The 20141-nt window shown below is 41.6% G+C and overlaps 1 protein-coding gene across 3 annotated transcripts; it reads right to left on the reverse strand.

The window, feature by feature from the left end:
- Positions 1-3269: 3269 nt before the first annotated feature.
- PPIL4 (peptidylprolyl isomerase like 4) lies at positions 3270-19111 on the reverse strand. Of its 3 annotated transcripts, XR_001554147.2 has the most exons (14): positions 19008-19111; positions 18312-18379; positions 18156-18220; positions 16620-16737; positions 15951-16093; positions 15124-15220; positions 14192-14308; positions 13319-13443; positions 11789-11855; positions 10548-10659; positions 9209-9305; positions 8461-8599; positions 6012-6137; positions 3270-3694 (listed from the first exon to the last, which is right to left on the reverse strand). XR_001554147.2 is itself a non-coding variant. In XM_015858169.2 (13 exons), the coding sequence occupies exons 1-13, from the start codon at positions 19075-19077 to the stop codon at positions 3476-3478; spliced, it is 1437 nt and encodes a 478-aa protein (XP_015713655.1). In that variant the 5' UTR covers positions 19078-19111; the 3' UTR covers positions 3270-3475. The 3 variants fall into 3 exon arrangements, 1 of the variants encoding a protein (XP_015713655.1); XR_014944781.1 differs by lacking the exon at positions 6012-6137 and having other exon boundaries at positions 9189-9305; XM_015858169.2 differs by lacking the exon at positions 6012-6137.
- Between the last annotated feature and the right edge of the window lie 1030 nt (positions 19112-20141).

Raw genomic sequence — 20141 nt, forward strand, 5'->3', positions numbered from 1 at the left:
TCTGGTCTACACACCCCAGTGAGTTATTTGCTTTGTTAAAGGAAACATTCATTTGTTGCATCAGGAACACAGAAAAGCATTATTACCATCTTCCTCGTGTGAAAAAGTTCACCTGCTGGGAAAACCAAACAAACATGTGTGGTCACAGTATCACAGTGAGAGTTCTCCAGCCCATGACCAGAGCTGGGATAAGGCACACAGATAAATGCAATCCTATCACAGAATCACAGAATGACCCCGGTTGGAAGGGACCTCAAGGATCATGTAGTTCCAACCCCCCTGCCTGGCAGGGCCACCAAACATACACCTTTACTAGATCAGGTTGCCCAGGGCCCCGTCCAACCTGGTCTTGAACACCTCCAAGGACGGGGCATCCACAACCTCCCTGGGCAGCCTGTTCCAGGGTCTAACCACTCTCCTAGTAAAGAACTTCCCCCAAACATCCAACCTAAATCTTCCCTCTTTTAACTTAAAACCATTTCCCCTAGTCCCCTATCGGCAGGAGCACCTTAATCCACATGGGCAGGGACTTCTCCCTGCTGCCTCACACCGTGAAACCAAAACCTGGGCTCTTGGTCAACCCTCACCAAGATGTCATTGTTACACAGTACAAGGTGAGCTCTCCATTTTAAATCCTGTTGGAGTGCTGCATGAAGCTGTTGAAAGGCAACCTCGTGTTCAGGCTGATAAACAGCCAGTGTCTTTAGAACAGATATTTTCATCTGCTTGCCAAACCTTCCCCCCAACAGAACAGGCAGCAGTAGTGAGGTCTGTGTCTGACCACAGAGCAGGGACAGGCATTTATTCCAACACAACAGGCAATGGACAACTTCTTTTACTTCTTGGAAAATTACAATCCCATTTTAAGATCTGACACAGCAGGAACCCGACTTGTTTTTGCCATCAAAAATAACTATTTTTGGTCTCTCTTTTACTTAAAAACAATAAAATTTAAAAAAAAAAAATCCTGCTATTAGTCAAGTGTTTTCCACTGAGCTTATATAAAAAGTACCTTTAAAAACCAGAAAGCCCCAAACAAGTTTCAAGTTCAAGAGTCTACCACTCTTTAGCTTAAGATTTCAACTTCTGAAAGCTCCTAGCACAGCCTTCCTTGTTTCAGTGATTTAGTAAATGCTTGGTAGACCTAAGCCCTCATACAGCTCACTGAAGCCTTTTAAGATCCACACCACCTTGAACACGGCCATTGGCTCGTTGACTGACTAAAAGCATATCTTCATAGCAGCCAGACACCAAGCAACACAGAAATGCTAACATAAACTTACATAACACACAGATAAACTTGACCATTTGTATATTATTTATAGTATTCTTACATATGTAACAGGTGATTGGCAGAAGGGATGTTACAGGAAAGGGATTCTTGGGTGTCCAGCAAGAATCCGGCTTTTTCCTCAGAGTGGAAACTCTCTTTTCTATGACTGTCCCTTCCAGATAACAGCAAGATCCTCACTGTTCAGCACTTCCACCTCCCTGTCAACCTTGGTCACTGTTTTACATATATTGAAAATGTGCCACCGAAAAGAAGAACCAAGGACAACATGCCAGCACACACGTCATTTCTTTAACAAAGCAGGAAGAACATGAGAAAAACAGCACCTCAGCAGCACTACTGCAAATGCATCACGTCTTGGCCTTGTGGGGTGCTCTGCAAACCTTATTTTGAAGGCAGAAATCTCAATGAGAACAGTGTGCAGCTCTCAGCCCCAAGCTCCAACACTCCCAAGAGCGGGCTTCCTTGCAAGCCCCCAGTAACTTAGACGCAGCAATGGAAACTGAATTTCTAGTTCTGTGCTTTGGAATATATACAAGCTAGAAAGGAGAGACTGAGTAAAGGCAGCCTCTTAGCCAAATACACTCCATCTTTACAAACCAAAGAGAATGCAGCTGTTTTTGGAAAGCACATTCCTATCTGTACATGATACCCTTCAGTATCCTTGCTCAGTTTGGGTCTGGGTAGGCATCTAGCCCGGCCTGCTTAGTCCGAATCTTCTGCCATGGAGTAATTTTCTTCCTTCAGCGACAGCCTTCCCTTCCCATAGGGGTTTGCTGGTTTGAAGTCCACTTTCTGCATGCAGTGCATTCAAACGTACTCACCAAGCAGAGCAGAACTGCTCTCGGCCCTCCAGGGCAGAGCAACATGTTGCAATTCTTCATGGCCACCAAGTATTTTAGATCTTGGTTTTGTACTTCAGATCAAGTTCCAATGAGAGGTACCTATAAAAACTTTACACGCCTACTACAGAATCAGACTCTACAGCAAAACCACAACCACAAAGTTAAACTTATTCACCAGACCAGACTCCTCCGAGTCATCACATTTCATGGAGGAAGAAATGATGAACGCTGCACCCATAGCCGCTCTTTCCCTCTTATCAGCACAAGATCTTTCTCTGGAAAGAAAGAGGCGAACACTCATGTTCTTAAACTGTATGCAAATTGAATAACACTATTTAAACGTCCAGGTCTTATATATCAGAGCAAACTGGAAATTTAAGAGCCTGTTGACTTTCAGTAAGACCCAGACTCTGATAACATTACCTGCATTCCTTTGTAAATGAAGATTTATTAACAGACCCACTTCTGCCACCAGACCTGAAAATCCCATCTTGGCTTTGGCAAGTGCAGTGCAAGTTACAGATTCTGCCTTCCTGCCAATGACCACTTTCTTCTTTCTTATCCCTTCAGCACAACTTGCCTGATGTCACAACAGCTGGATGTCCTGACACTACAGAGCTCAAGATCTTCAACAGTGACTGCAGCTGTGTCAAGTAGCAAGTGAAGCTGACATTTTGAGAGGCATCCTCTAGTAATGCTACACAGGCAAGGGATCTATGCAACAACTGAGCAACTTAGTGCAAACGATTTAGTACAGCGTAGCACTTCCAATAGCCTTGCAAGCAGCAGTGCAGCACTTCAATGCCTTTAAGCACCGCTGCACAGTTCTCAGCAAATGAGAGCTGTCAGGACTAAAGCAACCTGTAGCTCATTTTAAAAGAAGGAAATAGCCCTCTGAGTGCTCACACAAATGGTATCAGGTCACTTTTTAAAGGGAGAGTGCACATAACATTTCTGACTCCCAGGCCCTCTATCATTCTCCTCTACCACAGCATCTGAGAGTGCAGAAAGACAAATACATTCTCCTTGCAGAAAGGAAGTACATCCTGCAGTCCTTTCAGTAGGCAATTCACTTGATAGCACGTTTACATTTCCAACAAGCTTTAGACAACATTCCTTATTGGAGACTCAAATCATTCCACGAATGTTAAACATTTTATTAAAAAAACCTTCTGGGAATCAAGCCTTACTGCATGTCATACACCAGGAATTCAAAGAATTGTAAAGTCAAACAGCTGACAGAACGTAGCTGCTTTGAATTTGCACGGTTGTATGACAGCATGTTGTAAATGCAGGAAGAAAACACTACTTTAGCTCCCTCACATCTCCTGCTCCTCCATCATCTGTACTTGGACCTCTCTTTGTCTTTTGATTTCTTAGGACTTCTGCTTCTGTCTCTCTTTTTATCCCAGTCCCTTACTCGGACATCTTCTCTGTATTTGTCTTTATGTTTGCTGTAACTTCTCTCTTGAGATCGGCTGCGACTCCGATGCCTGTCTTTCTTCTCACTCTTCGTCTTTTCTCTACAGCGTTCTCCTTCATGTTTTCGATCGGAATCCTGTTAAAGACATTGGATGGACATTCTGTTACAGACAGAAGTGGAAAACAATGCAAAGGCACGAGAAGAACTTGAAAGAGTCAAGAATGGTTGGTTCCGTAACTGTATAAAACTGAGTCCCACCTGACACAGATTCACACATACACACGCCTGCTTTGCTTGCAGCAGTAGGTGGATGGTACAGAATCACTGACACAGCATATTAAACGAAGGAGAAACAGACTGTCAGATTGTGAAATGCCACACTAAGAGATTTATGACACAGAACATGCTGGAATGACTATGTGGTAACACCAACACCCACATGGGCCCCAACCTCACAGCAGTTTAAAACAACAAGATCCTTCTGAAAGTTACCATTTCACCTGGAAAGTGACAGAACTCAAAACAATTTCTTAATAAAAACACTGAGTTTTAACATGTGAATGCCTGACATTTTTAAGTACTGCTAGAAACTATTTTGTTCTTACTATTCAATTAAGATAAGCCTCCTCGAAGCAGGCTTTTATCCAGAAAGGTGGCGACCAGCACCATCCCCAGAGCACACTCCCAAGAGCAAACACTGCCTCCAGGATTATGCAGATAATGCTGAAATTCTACAGTCGCAATAAGAAATACAAAACCCCAGGAACCAACACACACGCAGTCACAGATCTGATCTTTATCTACATAACCAAAAATTTCTGCCGCTGCTGAATACAGTGATCTCACTGGCAGCGAAATGCTTATTCTACATCTTCACTGTTAAGCTCTATTGCAGTACAGATTTTAGAATCTGAACCAAAAAACTAGATGTTGCTTCCAGTTACTTATAAGAGATTTGCCCATTCATCTTCAGAATTACATATCACTTCTCTTTAATTATTTTACCCAATACTGATGAACCCCAAGCCCTTGGTTTCCATGTTTGAACAGAAAATGGGGTTCCATGCCTCCTTGTGTCAGGGACTGAGTGAACATCAGAAGGTGAACCCCGCAGCTGTGGAACGGAGTGGAACAAGACAAAAATACTGGCCAGTAAAGCCAGTGGGGGGCACGGTGCTCTACCATCTTCAGGGTGCTTTGTTGCTGAGGAAGAACACAAGGGGAAGTCAAGGAAATAAACCAGAACAACTCTCCGTACAGAATCTAGAAAGCCAGCACCAGAGAGAGGTTGCTGGCCCAGCTAGAAGCAGAAGTCCTCATTTACAAGGGGAAAGGCTAGTGTAGACTTGAATGTAATGACAAATAGCCTGCCTAGAATGTCATGGAAAAGGGCAACTTGCTGAAAGGATTAAAGAAGTCACGTGAGCATGGAGCCAGATAAGCACAACGATCTTTAAAAAAACATTTAAGGCAAAGGTGTACAGGGCATGTCTGAAGCTGCAAGTGCCACAAAAAGGTTGGCATGGCAGATAATACCACCACAGACTAAAGAACCCATATAGAAATTTGAATTAACAGGGTGAATTGCATCTTAGTTCTCAAATAAAATAAATAAATAAATAAATAAATAAAGTTCTACTTCTTCTTAAGTAAGATTCTACCTTTTTCAATTCTTCGGCACAGAAAAATGTTAAAGTTTCAAAACACAACACAACCAGAAGTAATAATAATATTTGAAATCAAACCCTTTATGCACGATCCAAGTCAGAAAAATGTTGTTTTCCTGTTAAAGGAGAAGACTACTACTTAGATTCTTTTCTTACTGCTGAAATCCAGATTTCCCAGCACAGCATCACTGCCTCTGATCAGCCAACAAATAAGCCATGATCCTGTGCTGTGTCAGCGAACGCATGAGGAAGGGGTTATTAAAAGAGGGGAAGAAACTTCCCTGGAAGTCATGACTGACTTTGCCAGCAGTAGTAATGTGCCAAACAACTGTTGAAAGTAAACCAGTCTTAAATACCATGACTATGAGCACAGAATAAAACTACGCTGCCTCTGTGTACATAAAGCACACTAATTAAAGGTTAAAAGGATCAAACAAATAGAGACGGCCTTTTGGTAAGGAGATTATGATCAAACCTAATCAAACACTGTCCAATAAGCAGTAAGAGCAGGAGATTAAAAACAGAAAGATCAATATATTTTTTGCTAAAATGACAAGCTGCAATAATCTGAAATTCAGAGCCTATGTCAAACAGAAATCCAGCAGATACACTATCCTCCTCCACAGACCCAGAAAGCTGCTAAGGGTGCACAGTCATAATGTGGATCTCAAGCAGAAGCAATCAAAATACTCTGCCCAATCCTATTCTCAAACCCACACACTGATGCAGCCTCTTGCTCCAGACCCACATCCTGTTGCCTACTAAAAGCAGCCACAAGACCCTACCTCTTCAGCCCTCTGGAATCCAATCAAACAGCACAAGGTTCAAAAATATCTTCTTAACATTCACCTACGAGGCTGAAGATTCAGGAAACTGGTGTCAAACTAAGAAAAGGGATGAGTCAAAATACACTACAGAAAAAAAGAAAAAAAAAAAAAAGAAAAGCAAGAGAACAGAAAAACAATTCAACATCATGGAAACTATTCAGAAAACAAAAGTCCCTTTTCTTCAGTCATAGCTGGAGCTGGTAGCGCCAACTTCAATTTCAGTTGCCAGAACTTTCTATTACTGGACTCTGTTCTGTGTCATCTAAAATCTCTGCCATACCAGGGATTAAGGATAGAAGTTTGTATGTGATGCACAGTCATTGTGATCTTTGGCAATTGACTGTGCTAGGTTAGCTGCTGCTTTGTTTCCAAGTTTTTACCTCAAATGTTTCCCCTGCTTCTAAGACAGGCTGAAGGGAAAACTGCTTGCTTATACTAAACATGCCACCATTGATCCAAAAAGTTCTGTACTGTTTTGTGCTAAGCTGCCAGCAAAGTTTATCTGGAAAGGGCCACATTCAAATCGCTCATAGATATTCTATGTGGAACTAAGTACACCGTGCCCATCTGAGGGATGAAGTACAAGAAGAGTAAAATTTCATCCCAAACCTCTGATGAACACCTTGAGACCTCACTTACTGAATGTTTGTAGAGACAAACAGGGAACGTGAGCACAGTGAAGAGACATCTGAATGACTTTTAGGATCACAGAATCACTCCGGTTGGAAAAGACCTTAAAGATCATTGAGTCCATCCATGACCTAACCATCCTACCCTAACTAACTCTAACTAACAACCCTTCGCTAAACCATGTTCCTGAGCACCACACCCACATTTTTAAGTGCCCTCTGCTGATAACGCATGACCAGTCAGTTCTATATGTGTATTTTCTGAACTTCAAGTGCAGCTTTTACATCAAGAAATGTCTGTTGAAAGAATGTTGAATACATACTGTCAATCAGCCAAAAGGAATGGAGGAAGTCCAAACAAACATGAAGGCAGACCCCTTGCAAACATTCTATGTTCCAGACATATCTGACCAGATCCTTCCCTCCATCCAAAGGATCCCAGTCCAGTTAGTACACAAGCAGTAATTAGAAGACTGGCATCACCACTGAGCAACAGACCAAAAGAGCGGCAACAAAAAATGACAAAACATTGCCAGTGTTTGTGAGAAAGGTTATTTTTAGAATGACAGCAAGAAGTGATGCAACAATAGAATGACATATGCCCCATGCACACAGCACTTACTCAAAATACATGCCAGGATGATTCTATTTACTGTAGCTGGAACCTTATCACTTTCTGCAAAGCTGCTTGAAAACACCTTTGTTCTCACTCAAAACTTGCACTGTTAAAATACTGGATGCTTATAATTTCTCCTTAGCTTACCTCTTCCTAGTGCTCAGACTTCAAGAGTAGTTGACCCTCCGCTTAACCATTGCAAGCATTCAGTTCCCATGAAACATCAGCATCTTGACTATGTCAGGTTCAGAAAAATGTGAAAATGCTAACCCCATAGAGACTGCAGTGAAATGAATGAACGGCAGAACCACTGCCTTCTCATAGCCTTCCCCACAGCCTGCCTTACAGCACAGAATCATACACACAGAATCACAGAATGACCCGGGTTGGAAGGGACCTCAAGGATCATGTAGTTCCAACCCCCCTGCCTGGCAGGGCCACCAAACATACACATTTACTAGATCAGGTTGCCCAGGGCCCCGTCCAACCTGGTCTTGAACACCTCCAAGGACGGGGCATCCACAACCTCCCTGGGCAGCCTGTTCCAGGGCCTAACCACTCTCCTAGTCAAGAACTTCCCCCTAACATCCGACCTAAATCTTCCCTCTTTCAACTTGGATCATTTTCCCCTAGTCCTGTTATTGTCAGTCTTATTTATGCCAGCACAATCTGGATCGAAGCAAACAGGCACACACATTTTATACAAACACTTCCAAAACAACTTAAAAAAATAAATAAATAAGCAGGCAATGCAAAGAGACTGTGTTTCTGATTCCACACGGGAGAAAGCCAACACACAAAGCCTTGGCAAGAACATCGGAAACAGTTTGCATTCATGAAATGTCATGAACTTCTGGTTTATGACTGGGAATGGCAGGTTCAAAATGCTGAAGATCTTCTACCCTATGGGAGGCTACACTGCCTCTTAGGATGCTTTGTCAAAATCAGACATGCCTCACTTCCGAAGTCCAGAAAGACCCAGGAAACCTCCTTCATAACTGTACACTGACATTAGCCTTCAGTACATTTACAGCTGCTGTACTTCATGGGACTTTGCACAAAGGGTCTTCAGTTGAAAATCAGACTACTTCTTCCTGGATCCTCTTACTAGAGCAACAGACTGATATAAGGTTAAATCATTAATTCAACAGGAGCTAAGTACCTTGTATTTTTTGGTCCTCTTGTCATCTTCTTCATCTTCAGAGTGGTAGTGCTTTTTCTTCTTCTGTTTTTTAGCCAAGTGTGACTGACTTGATTGAGATTCTTCTTCTTCCTCATCTAGCACAAGGTCATACTTGGCACTGATAGTTTTGGTTAAGAATGGATTTGTTACTTAATAAATATAGGAACAGAGAAGTTCAAACAGGAAACAAACCCCAGTTTACCAGACAGGGTTAACCAAGACATACAGGTATTGAAAAACTCACCTGTTCCAAAACAACTGAATCTTATCCTGACAAACTGTACAGCCTGATCTCATTCTTTAATTTTTTTCCTATCTGTGGATCTCTGAACAAGTTACAGTTTTCTGTTTTCTGTTTCCACCACAAGGAAAACAGGATCGCAAAACATTGTCTAGTTATTACTGTTCTTTCATTGTGGATACAGTAGGTCCCATGCAAAACCAAAAAACTCTGTTATGCCTTTTGCCACTCAATGGCTCTAAATAGGAAACAATAATTACTTGAATAAAACACAAAAGTGAAACAGCATATTCTGATGTCATTAAATTCACAGAAGACATCATAAGAATTAAGCATTTTGCCTTTTTCAATCTCAAACATGAGAAGGTTATACAAAGTGGTAGCAAAAACATCCACTTGGCAAGCTTTAATAATATGAAATCTTTCCCAGTCGGCTTTCATAAGCTCTCCTTGGCACAAAAAGTACCTTTGATTGAAAAAGGATACTCCTGCTTTGGTTTCACCTTCTCTTTTAGAGCAAATTTTGAAGTTTTATCACGTCCCTTTTCATACTCTTTGAAATCATCCTTGGTGTACTGCCCACCTGTTGGTAGAAAAAAAAACAGTTGGCAGAACTAAAACAAAGCATAAACAAGAGCCACATGTACCACTGTGTTCCGTTTATGAGTTAGAGGTCTCTCCCTAGCCCTGTACAGATTCATAGTTCCAGAAGCAATACTGACACCTGGATGACAGAGTACAAGTGTGTAGTACAAGTAATGACTCCATGCTTCTCTTGCTTGCAGATCTCATTAAAAAGCATATGGCTTTCTCCACACTCACGTGCAGTGGAGATTAATATGAACATTATCACTAAGCAGGATTTAAAAACTGCTTCAGTCCCTTCTTCTCTACAGGACCTACGTTACACTACTTAGAATTCTGTTTTCTAAAGACTACCCTCATTATTAAATGACTTTCTACTCTCAGGTGCAAAAGGGAAATGTCTGAGACAGCTGCAGGTCTCCATCTGAATTTACAAGCTGTCCAAAAAGTGTTATGACTTCATTTAAGAGGGACAGTACAGACTGCAGTTTCTGTCCATTCACTTGGCAATAGCAGCTCACAAGACACTATTTCATAGCAATGTACTGCCATCTCCCGGTCACACCTGAAACCACACTACTGCCCGGCTAGGTCAGAAACAGCAACCGAAGGGAAATGAGAGAACTTTACCTAGGTCATTCTATGGGTACCAGATAAGCCTAAGAAAGTGACAGCATAGTTAGATCTCCGATATTTAGGAAAATTTAGATCTACGATGCCACACATAAAGAAAAAAATTCCATGTCATTCAGTTAATACAGGCTAACACAAACTAAACAATAGAGTTGGCCTACGGAGGTGATAATCCTAGCCTAAATATTCACTTTTTGTCCTGTACCTTCAATTGATACACACTGAATAATGAAAAGTACCCAGAAAACAATATACTGCTATACTATGTTGCTAGAAAGTATCTCCAAAGGCATCACTTTCCAAGTTTGAGACCAGGTGCTCATAATTTACTGGCAAAAATCCATCTGGTAAAAGACAATCTATGGTACCATAATTTTTACTTTCAGACCTACCCAGTTAATGTAACACTAGGAAACCCTTCTACTCTTCCTTTTGGAAGAAGTAAAGTGCTAGAAATTTTGTTGCTCTATTCCTATGCTGCCGGGAAATCCATGTCCCACCAAATGAGATGATTTAAGCTCTTAATTGCTTCTCCTTACATCATTATTTATAATTCAGAAGTCACAGCTTATTAAATTATGAGTCAAAGAATCACGAGTGCACCTACCTTTTCCTTTCCACTTAATCTTTGCAACAGACTGGCTAAAATCCACATGTATCCGTCTGTCATCTATCAGCACATTGTCCATTTTGAAGTAGGCTTTCTCACAGTCTTCCTCCTGATATTAACAGTTCCAGAAAACACGCACTCGTGACTATTTCATAAGAGTATTCACTGGAGAGCTCCAACACAAACTCAACTGCTCACTGGCACCCATTTCCCAAACAACATTCCACAGAGCACTTTGCCCAAACCACAGCAGTTTTTGCATTGTGCCATTTCAAAGGAAATAATTATGCTTCGTCCCAATGTAAGCATTCCAAATAACATCTTTCTTTTTTTAATTTTATTTCAGCACTTTAAAAAGTACAGGTAACACTTAGAAAAAAAACAGGCAAAAAAGGACAACAACAACATAGGTAATGGAAGTTCTATTTAAAGCACACAGGCTAAAAAGTCTTCTGACTTCTCCAGTGTTGTCTAGTTTTCCTCAAAGATTAGAGACTATCAGAAAGCCTCTGTAAATAAGTTATACACCAATAATCACTGTAAAAGCAGCTTAAAGCTGACACAATTTACAAATTGAATATAGGGTAGAGCACTGCAGACATTCATCTACCATCTTCAATTATTTCTCCTTTATGCAGCACTCCTCCATTTTCTCCTAGAATTCCCTTCTTTTACTCCTCAAAACTGTTAGAAAGTGTGCTCTGGGAAATAATAGGACCTACTCCAAACCCACTGGCTTCAAGATAGGCTAAGTACATACTGGTATTGCTAGGCTGAATCAAGACTTCACAGTGTGGTTTAGGGCCTACAATGTCTGTAACTAAGCCAGTAAGAGAAAATATTAACTACCCCACACTTGAAGATTTTACTGTTCTTCTTTAATGGAAGTATACTGAAAATGAACTTTCATAAGCAAAATCTACACACAGCACAATGAAAAACTGGTAATCACAGCCTGAACCTCTGATTAATCAGCTGAGGCAAGTGTCGGGTCAGCTGTGGGAGCACAGGTGAAGGTGATTCAGTTGTGCTCCCAGAAGGGGTGGAGCTTGACTCCACCTCCTCTAGACCTCATTTAAGGGCTGACCAGCATTAAGGTAGCATCTCTTGGAGACTGCTCCTTGGTGGAGACTGCCTCAGCATTTCCCAGTGAAGGCATCCATATTGGTGGATTTTTCCCTATAAATAAGCTTTTGAATATCTGCTACCATCTTTGTATTATTCCACCTTACACATACCTTTTCAAACTCAATGAAAGCATAACAAAGAGATTCACCAGTCTTCCAGTCTCGAATCACTTCGCAGCTGAAAAAGTGACATGAAATTAAAACATCAGTGCTTCTGGAGCAAGAAGCGTAGGACAAGCAAGCATTGATTAAAAGGAAGAGTAACATTTAAAATATAAAAGAAAAAAAAAAAAAGCCAATTTCTCACATACATTCTACAGTGTCTAGTGAAGGATCTGGTAGTCTGCAGGTCTGTATACCTGCTGCCAGTCCTGCACAAACAAGCAGAAAAAGAACTCAAGACTTAGTGAGCATCTGAATAAACAGAACCTACTCAAAGCCACCTCAAGACACCCAACTAAAGCTCCTTAAAGGCATAGTGATACACTTCTGAAATGCATCTGGAAATTCTAATAAATTCCCGCATTTGGGGGAAACTAAGCAATAACAGTATATGAGATCATTGTACTAATAAACAAGTGCAAGGCATAGTAAATACTCATTCTCTCTTAGGGAAAGTAAGGTCATTCATGGAGTTTGCTGATAGTATTAAATAGTTAAAGACTGAAAAAAATCGCAGAGTTCTAGGAGTCTAATGAACAACTAAGTAGAACATGACAATCAGTGCAGATAAATACAGTCAGATGAGCATGGGGGAAAAAATCCTAATCGTGCCTTGTGAAAAAAGATAAAATCTGAGCTGGCAATTACCATTAAAGAGAAAGACACTATAATTTGTGTGATTTTTGTGTGTGTGTGTGAAATCAACACTGTGAAAACAGCCCTGGTTTTAAAGCATTCACAGCCCCAGGAGTAATTAGAAAAGGTACTGGAAGCAAAGTGGAGAACATCCCTGTGCTGCTATAACTGCAATTTCTTTAGTGCCATAAGCAGCACGTCCTTTCATCTTGAGGTGAAAACAGAAGGATTGAAAAAAGCTGTGAAAAAGGAAAACAAGGTAAGGAAAACTCCTCTACAAAGTACATAGAGCTGTACACTTAACCAGAAAACAACAGATGATTTGGGATTATATACGTAAGAGAGCCGCAAGGTTTCACTGCCCATCTTTTAACTCCAACTTAAGAGGGAATCAACTGCAATTACTAGGAGCCAAGCTCAGAACTGAAAAGGACAACAGGTATAGGGAACACCTCAACAAACAACATAGTGGTTACTACAAATGTGTACTGCTTTATGCAAAACCCTACAAATTCTCACAAAAAAAAATACAACAACCCACCCAGAGACTGTTTCTGGCTTATGTAATAGATGAGATGTAAACTACTGAAAGGAGGGAGAGGGTGGGGGACTGGGGAAAGTACCATATCTGTCTCACTTGCTCCTGTATTTCCCCTTAAAGCTACTGTAGGGACAGGATGTTCAGCTGGTGAGATGTGACTTTGTATCACCATTGCTGTGGTCTGACAGAGGGTACATTACTAGACACATCAGAACAACTACTTAACAGCTAGACCTAAATAAGACTGATGTGTATCATGCTCAGTTTTAAGAAAGCTATCTGTTTCACATTACAATCATTACCTTTTAATCGGACCAAATCGGGAAAATATTATCTCTAGGTCTTCATCTGTGGTCACGGGATTCAGTTTACAAACAAACAGCACATTTTCTGGTGGCTTGACTTCTGCATCTGGTAAATCTCCCACCTGTGGGGTTAAGGAATAGACTTTTATCATTTCTGCCCATAAATTTTAGTTCACCCTACCTTAGTTAGGATGAGAAACTAAAATCATACAACTTTACTCAGAAAGACAGAAGTGCACACTACCCAACAGTACCCATTATCACACCAGTTCACACCCCCCTTGTCTTTTCATTGTAATTGTTTATTTTAAGACAGCTTTATCCAGAAAACAGATCAGTGGCCCGATGCTGATGCAAAACAAGAACACACAGCTGTACATCTTCTGCAACACTGTGGCTAATGTTAAAATTCAGATAATCCCACAGAAAGAAGCCAGCTATCACACACAGGATTAATGTAAACTCAGTGCTACTGCTGTGAAGGGCTTATTTCAAGATTGCTCAGCTCTCTTCCATGCAGGCTAAACCTTTTTGGGGGATTAAAAGACATTCAGCAGCCCATTATGTATGTTAAGTTTCAAAATTGGATGTATTCCTCATGAGTTATTATAAAGCCTCCTCCTGGCCTTGAAAATGACACAGCGCTGGTTTTACCAGAAAACCACTTCCTACAAGTCACAAAGATCAAGTGCTCATCCTTACTTCTTTTCATTGTACCACAGACAGGTAATAGCACAGATTCTGAGCCATGGCATCATATCAGCTATCTCAAGATAAATTGTACACATCTTTCTAGACATAATACAACAAGCACATGCAAATACAGAAGCAGAAGTAACACCAGAAAGGTAAACAGAAAATTATGCTCACCATTTCCAGAAGAATGGCACGAGTTTTTGCCTCTTTTTCTGCCTGAACTTCTTCTATTTCATCTGCAGACCGTCCTTTCATGTCATCAATTTCTTCATCTGCTCCAATTCTTCCACTCTGAAAAAATTAAGGAAAAAAAACTTAATTAAACTCCTGGCCAAAAATTCTCAATTTCCAAATATTACATGGATAACATTATTTCCCCTCAAGACAAGAGAAATGCTCCAGCGATCTATCTCTGTAGAAATGGTCTTTCCTTCTGTTCCCTCCACTCAGGTTAAAAAAGAAAAGGTGCTATCCTCATGAGCTTCAGGCACCATAAACTATATATGAACTTTTAGGCCCAATTTGAACTGAACACAGTTTGGTCTTCTGAACTCTTTTACACCCCCATCTCATACTCAACAACTCACCACAAGTATCAGCTCATTTCTAATCTAGATAGATATAACTCAAAAGAATGACCAAGAATGCTTACACTGAAATATAAACAGAACATTTATCATACAAAAGAGAACCAACAACAAGCAATTTCGTATGAAAAACCTTTAGTAATATTTGTGTTCTACCAGAGGTGAACATTCTGAATGTTGTGCTTCAATAGTCTTTAATTAGAAGTCTGAAATACGGCTTTCCAAACTTGTTCCCACCACAGGACAACAAGTCACCCAAGTCAATTCCTTTTATCATTTTCTTGATAGATTAAACAGGCATTTGATTAAGCCCAGCAATATCCCCAAACAGAAGACAAGTATTTGAGGTATCGGAACTCAAGCTGGCAGAGAAGAGCATCTCTTATCCTCCTACGCCAAATAATTTACAAAGTATTAAAGCTAAAGATTTTGACAAAGTCTGTGTTGGTGTCTAACAGGGATCTATTCAGTAAGTTTTTTCTCCCAACTTTTCTCCAAGAAGCCATCATAAGGACTCACATCTAGCTGCTCCTTAGTAGGCTCTGGTGAGCGATCAGGAATAGGCAAGTCAGGTGGATCATCAAATGGATCATCCAGAATAACTGTATGATTTATCCTAAAAGGAAGCAACATCAAGATCAGCACAGTCACAAGCAAATAAAAGTATCTTTAAAAATAAACCAGGCCTGGTGATTCCCAGCTATCTCTCAAAAAGTCAAACATACTATATGCTTGAAAATACTAAAACTGATGCTTCTGTAAAGGCAACGGATGCACATTTTCATATATGTCTTCTTATTTCAGTACCTGTTTGTTTTCTTAGAGAGCTACTTCCAGTCTATAGTCTAGCACAGTCCAATATCAAGGAATATTTTAACCTTTTGCTGCTTCTGAATTCCTTGAACTACACAAAGAATTCACAAAAGAATCAAAAGGAACAATACTGCTTAGAACGACCACCAATTATTCTGGTGTCCACCACCAGTTCAGTGTCTTACAGTTTAGTCTGGACACTTTCCATGCCTGTTCTGCAAGTTCACAGAGGTCTTAAACAACTCTATATAAATTGCAAAGTCCACATGAGAACACGTCTACTCTAATATACATATTTATGGCTCACAACTCATATTAACTCATGACGTACTTCCATAATAAATACTAAGTTCCTTTTAGAAGAAATTCCTATTAAGACGTGATTATGAAGCATTTTACCAATAATACAAAGATAAAAGAATATTTTAGATACCACAAACAAGTCACTTTCTATTGCCATATTCATTTCCAAAAAGATTAATTTCTTAGATTATAACACATTCCTCAAAAAGTGAGCTTGAATGCAATCACACCTGATATCTTGATACGGGATAAAGTCCTTATCCACAAAGGTCTCATTAATTGTCTTCAATACATCCATGCCTTCAGTCACTTCTCCAAATACTGTATGCACACCATCCAGATAATCCAGGTTTTCCCCTGTCGTAATAAGAAACTACAAGGAAAAAAAAAAAAAGATACAAAATCATCCACAGCTAAATAATATAACATTATTAACAAAAGTGAATAAATAGAAGGGGAAAAAAAAATAAAGGACTGAATTCTAACATCATTTATCAAATCTTTCTAGGACAGGATTTGAGTCTGAGCATTTCAACCTCTTCTCAGTAATCAAACAACTATTGGTACCTGGAACACAATGAAAAATACTCATCTATGATCTTCTGATGTACAGGCCTTTTGACCACATTATGTCCCTGCCCTGGAAGTATTCAAGGCCAGGCTGGATGAGGCTTTGAGCAACCTGGTCTAGAGGGAGGTGTCCCTGCCTGTAGCAGGGGGTTGGAACCAGGTGATCTTAAAGGACCCTTCTGACCCAAACCATCCCATGATCCTGTGATTCTATGATAATATGATGCTGCTGAGATGACAATGTTGTAGGCAATGTTGCAAATTCAATGCATTTTCATTTTTCTTACTTAGATGTGTACCAAGACTTACTCCCAGCCCTGTATGCTGACCTGTGATCCATGCAGATCGCTGCCATTGTTCACCATTGACACTGTTCCTTTTTTCTTGTGCTTAATTCTTGGCACTTTTTCTGCCTCAAAAAATCTAGCTTGATCACCATACAGTTTACTGAAAATATAGAATAAACATGTTACAAAGATTATTAATTTTTAAAAGTCAGATAAACAAACATTGTAAAACAAAAAATAAAGCTTTTTTGATGTTGTTTTTAATACTGACCTTTGCAGTAACGGAGATTTAGGTTGGACATTAGGAAATACTTCTCTACGAGATTGGTCAGACACTGGAACAGGCTGCTCAGGGAGATGGAGGAATCACCATCCCTGGAGCTGCTCATGAAACACTTAGTTGTTGTAAGATGGTTTAGTGGGGAAATAGTGGTGAAAGGTGGATGGTTGAACTGGATGAACTTGGAGGTCTTTTCCAACCCTGTATCCACCACTGCGTTATCACACAGTCCTTTCCCACCTGCTGTACTAATGGCCCCAAACCAACCTTCTTTGAACAACATCACAACAAACTTCATCTACCCACAGGCAGAACTGAAACAGCTTATGTCTAGTAAGCATACACACCCAGACTTGCATTGGCTTAGCACAATTAAACTGCTTCCAAGCTCATGACAGATTCACAAACTCAAAGTTTTCTATTTAAAAGCTCTGACAGGTCAGACAGAGAAGCCAACACTAATCTAGCAACACCAGCTGTGTTCAAACAGAGCTATTTATCTCAGCACACTGTGTTCTCCACCGCTTTAGGTTTTTAGTTCAGCTCTGCAATTTTCATTCTATTTTTAACAGCAATTTCAAATGAATCCTTTAAAATCCTGAAGGAATCCTTGGTAACTCTGCCTACAGCAGAGGATTGGAGCTCAATGATCTTTAATGTCCCTATCAACCTAAGATATTCTATGATTCTAGGATGAAACATACAGAACACACATGTTTTGCCAAGTTCCACCATAGCTCTGCAAACTTCTTCAGCCTTTACATTCATGACCACTAACGTTTTTAACAAGGAAACTGACTTCCCAGGACACATTCAGCATGATTAAAGTGAACTCAGGTAGGTTTTCAGGATAGCAGGATTGCTTAGGGTGTAAGAACGCACAGTGGAAATGAAGCACAGCCTCTGTGTTCTCCTCCTGCCCAGCTAAATACAATTTGTTATGAAAAAATACATATATATAAACAAGCTGACAATGATTATGCCTTCTATAGAGCATCTAGTTATGGTACTCATCTTACAAAACCAAACCTACTTATCTGCTCACTCAGAAATGAATAGAAATGTATATACAGCCTGTTGTAACTTCGTTTCTAAGGTTGGAGATAGAACGCTGCCCATAAAACATTTCTGAATGGTCCAAAGCAGTGTAGGAACTAAAGAAGCACTCAGCTATAACAGCCAAAGGAGCTTATGCATCAGCAATTTTACTTCCAAGCAACAGTTCCACTGAAAACAAAGCGCAACCCTTTGCTCCCTCATGACTTCTCTGCTGATTAAACACCAGACGTTTTACTTACCAAAATATGGATTCACCTCCACGGCCAGTTCCCATGGGGTCGCCCGTCTGTATGATAAAGTCTCTCTGTCACAAAGCAGAATACATAAGACACCATCACGTTTGTGAATTTAAACAAACAAACAAAACACCACACAATAAAACTGAGAATACTCACCTGCACATTGTAAATAAGGCAGTAGTTGTAGTACTTGATTTTGCAGAGCTTCAGAAAATTCAGGCAAGCTGCAAGAAATGATACTCACATTTAGTGAAGAAAACCGTGGGTCTAAGAAGAACAGATGCAATAGATTTATGACTCGGTGTGTATAAAACTGCTTTTGGGACAGGTGTGTGAAGACGTGGCAGCACAGGCCTTACAAGCACTATCAGAGACGTTGTAAGGTCCCCTTAATAGAGCTGCACACGCAGGAATGCATTTCCCGTCCCTAGTTCCTTCAGAGCAGCCAGGAAAGAAGGCCGCTGCTGCTTTTCAGTGCCAAACATTGTCACTGATGGATATTTTCAGTGCGTGTTACACGTATAAACACACCGTTACAGGGACAAACAAGCTTTCCACCAGCAGTCGGTGTTTGTGAATGCTTCAGAGACCCACGGACACCACAGAACCTCTGACCCTCCAAAGCACCTGGTTCCAGGACCAGGTCTAGAGCCCGGTCTGGGCACACTAGAAGAAGCCACCAGGCCCCGGCCCCTTCCCCACAGGGAATACACCCAGCCGATGAGCGGCTACAGCCTCGGGCTCCAAACGGCGCCGTCCCACGCCCCGTCCCACGCCCCGTCCCGGCCCCACAACCCGCCCCGCCGCCACCCAACGCCCGGCTCCCCCCGGCCCGGCCCTCCGCGCCCCTACCGCGGGGCCGCTCCTCCGTGTAGAGGTCGATGACCATGTCTCCCAGCGTGGTTTCCAGCAGCACGGCCATGGCCGCCTCCCGTTCCGCCGGCCCGGCCCGATCCGGCCCTACCCGCTGCGGGGGCTCCCCCTGGCGGCGCGGAGGAGGCCGCGCTCCGCGGGCTGTGCAGGGAGACTGGGGCAGGCGGCGAGCTGGGCCCCGAGGCGGTACTGCGGCACTGGGCACCGAGCGAGCTTTGATGGCTGCTTTTGAGACACCCTGTACGGCACTTAGGGAGCACTTATCACCCTGAGGCCATAAGTGCATGTCTAATCTAAACCTCCTCTGGTACAACTTGCGCCCATTTCCTCGGGTCCTGTTTGTTGCCTGGGAGAGGAGGCCAAACCCCTCCTCATCACAGCCTCCCTTCAGGAAGTTATAGAGAGCAATAAGGTCTCCCCTGAGCCTCCTCTTCTCCAGGCTGAACATTCCCAGCTCCTTCAGCCTCTCCTCATAAGGCCTGTGCTCCAGACCCCTCACCAGCTTCGTTGTCCTCTGGACACATTCCAGGGCCTCAGTGTCTTTCTTGCAGTGAGGGGCCCAAAACTGAACACAGTACTTGAGATGCAGCCTCACCAGTGCTGAGTACAGGGGATGATCACCTCCCTGCTCCTACTGGCAACACTGTTTCCAATGCAGTCCAGGAGAGGACAGAAGGAGGTGCAGAAGACTGGAAGAAACTGGAGTCCCCCACAGACTCCTACACTGCTCAATGTCTGGCTGATGAGTTGTATCATGGGGATTTCTGCCAGGAGCCTGAACACAAAACAAATCCTTTGCCTGTTGGCTTTACACAAAACACAATAGACTCAAATGAGCAAACTGAAATCTAGATCTCAGGGCAGATTCAGGCTGGACATCAGGAAGTATTACTTCTCATAAAGGGTAGTCAGGCATTGGAATGCACTGCCCAGGGAGGTGGTGGAGTCACCGACCATGGGAGTGTTCAAGAAACGTTTGGATGTTGTGTTGATGAATATGATTTAGCTGGGAAGTATTGATGATGGTTTGACTGGATGATCTTCTAGGTCTTTTCCAACCTTGATAATTCTGTGATTCTGTGATCTGAGAGAAACTGAACAATGATGAATAGA

This window comes from Coturnix japonica, chromosome 3 (genome assembly GCF_054131305.1).
Source record: "Coturnix japonica strain WE chromosome 3, WE-NBRP24, whole genome shotgun sequence".
Classification (NCBI taxonomy): domain Eukaryota; kingdom Metazoa; phylum Chordata; class Aves; order Galliformes; family Phasianidae; genus Coturnix; species Coturnix japonica.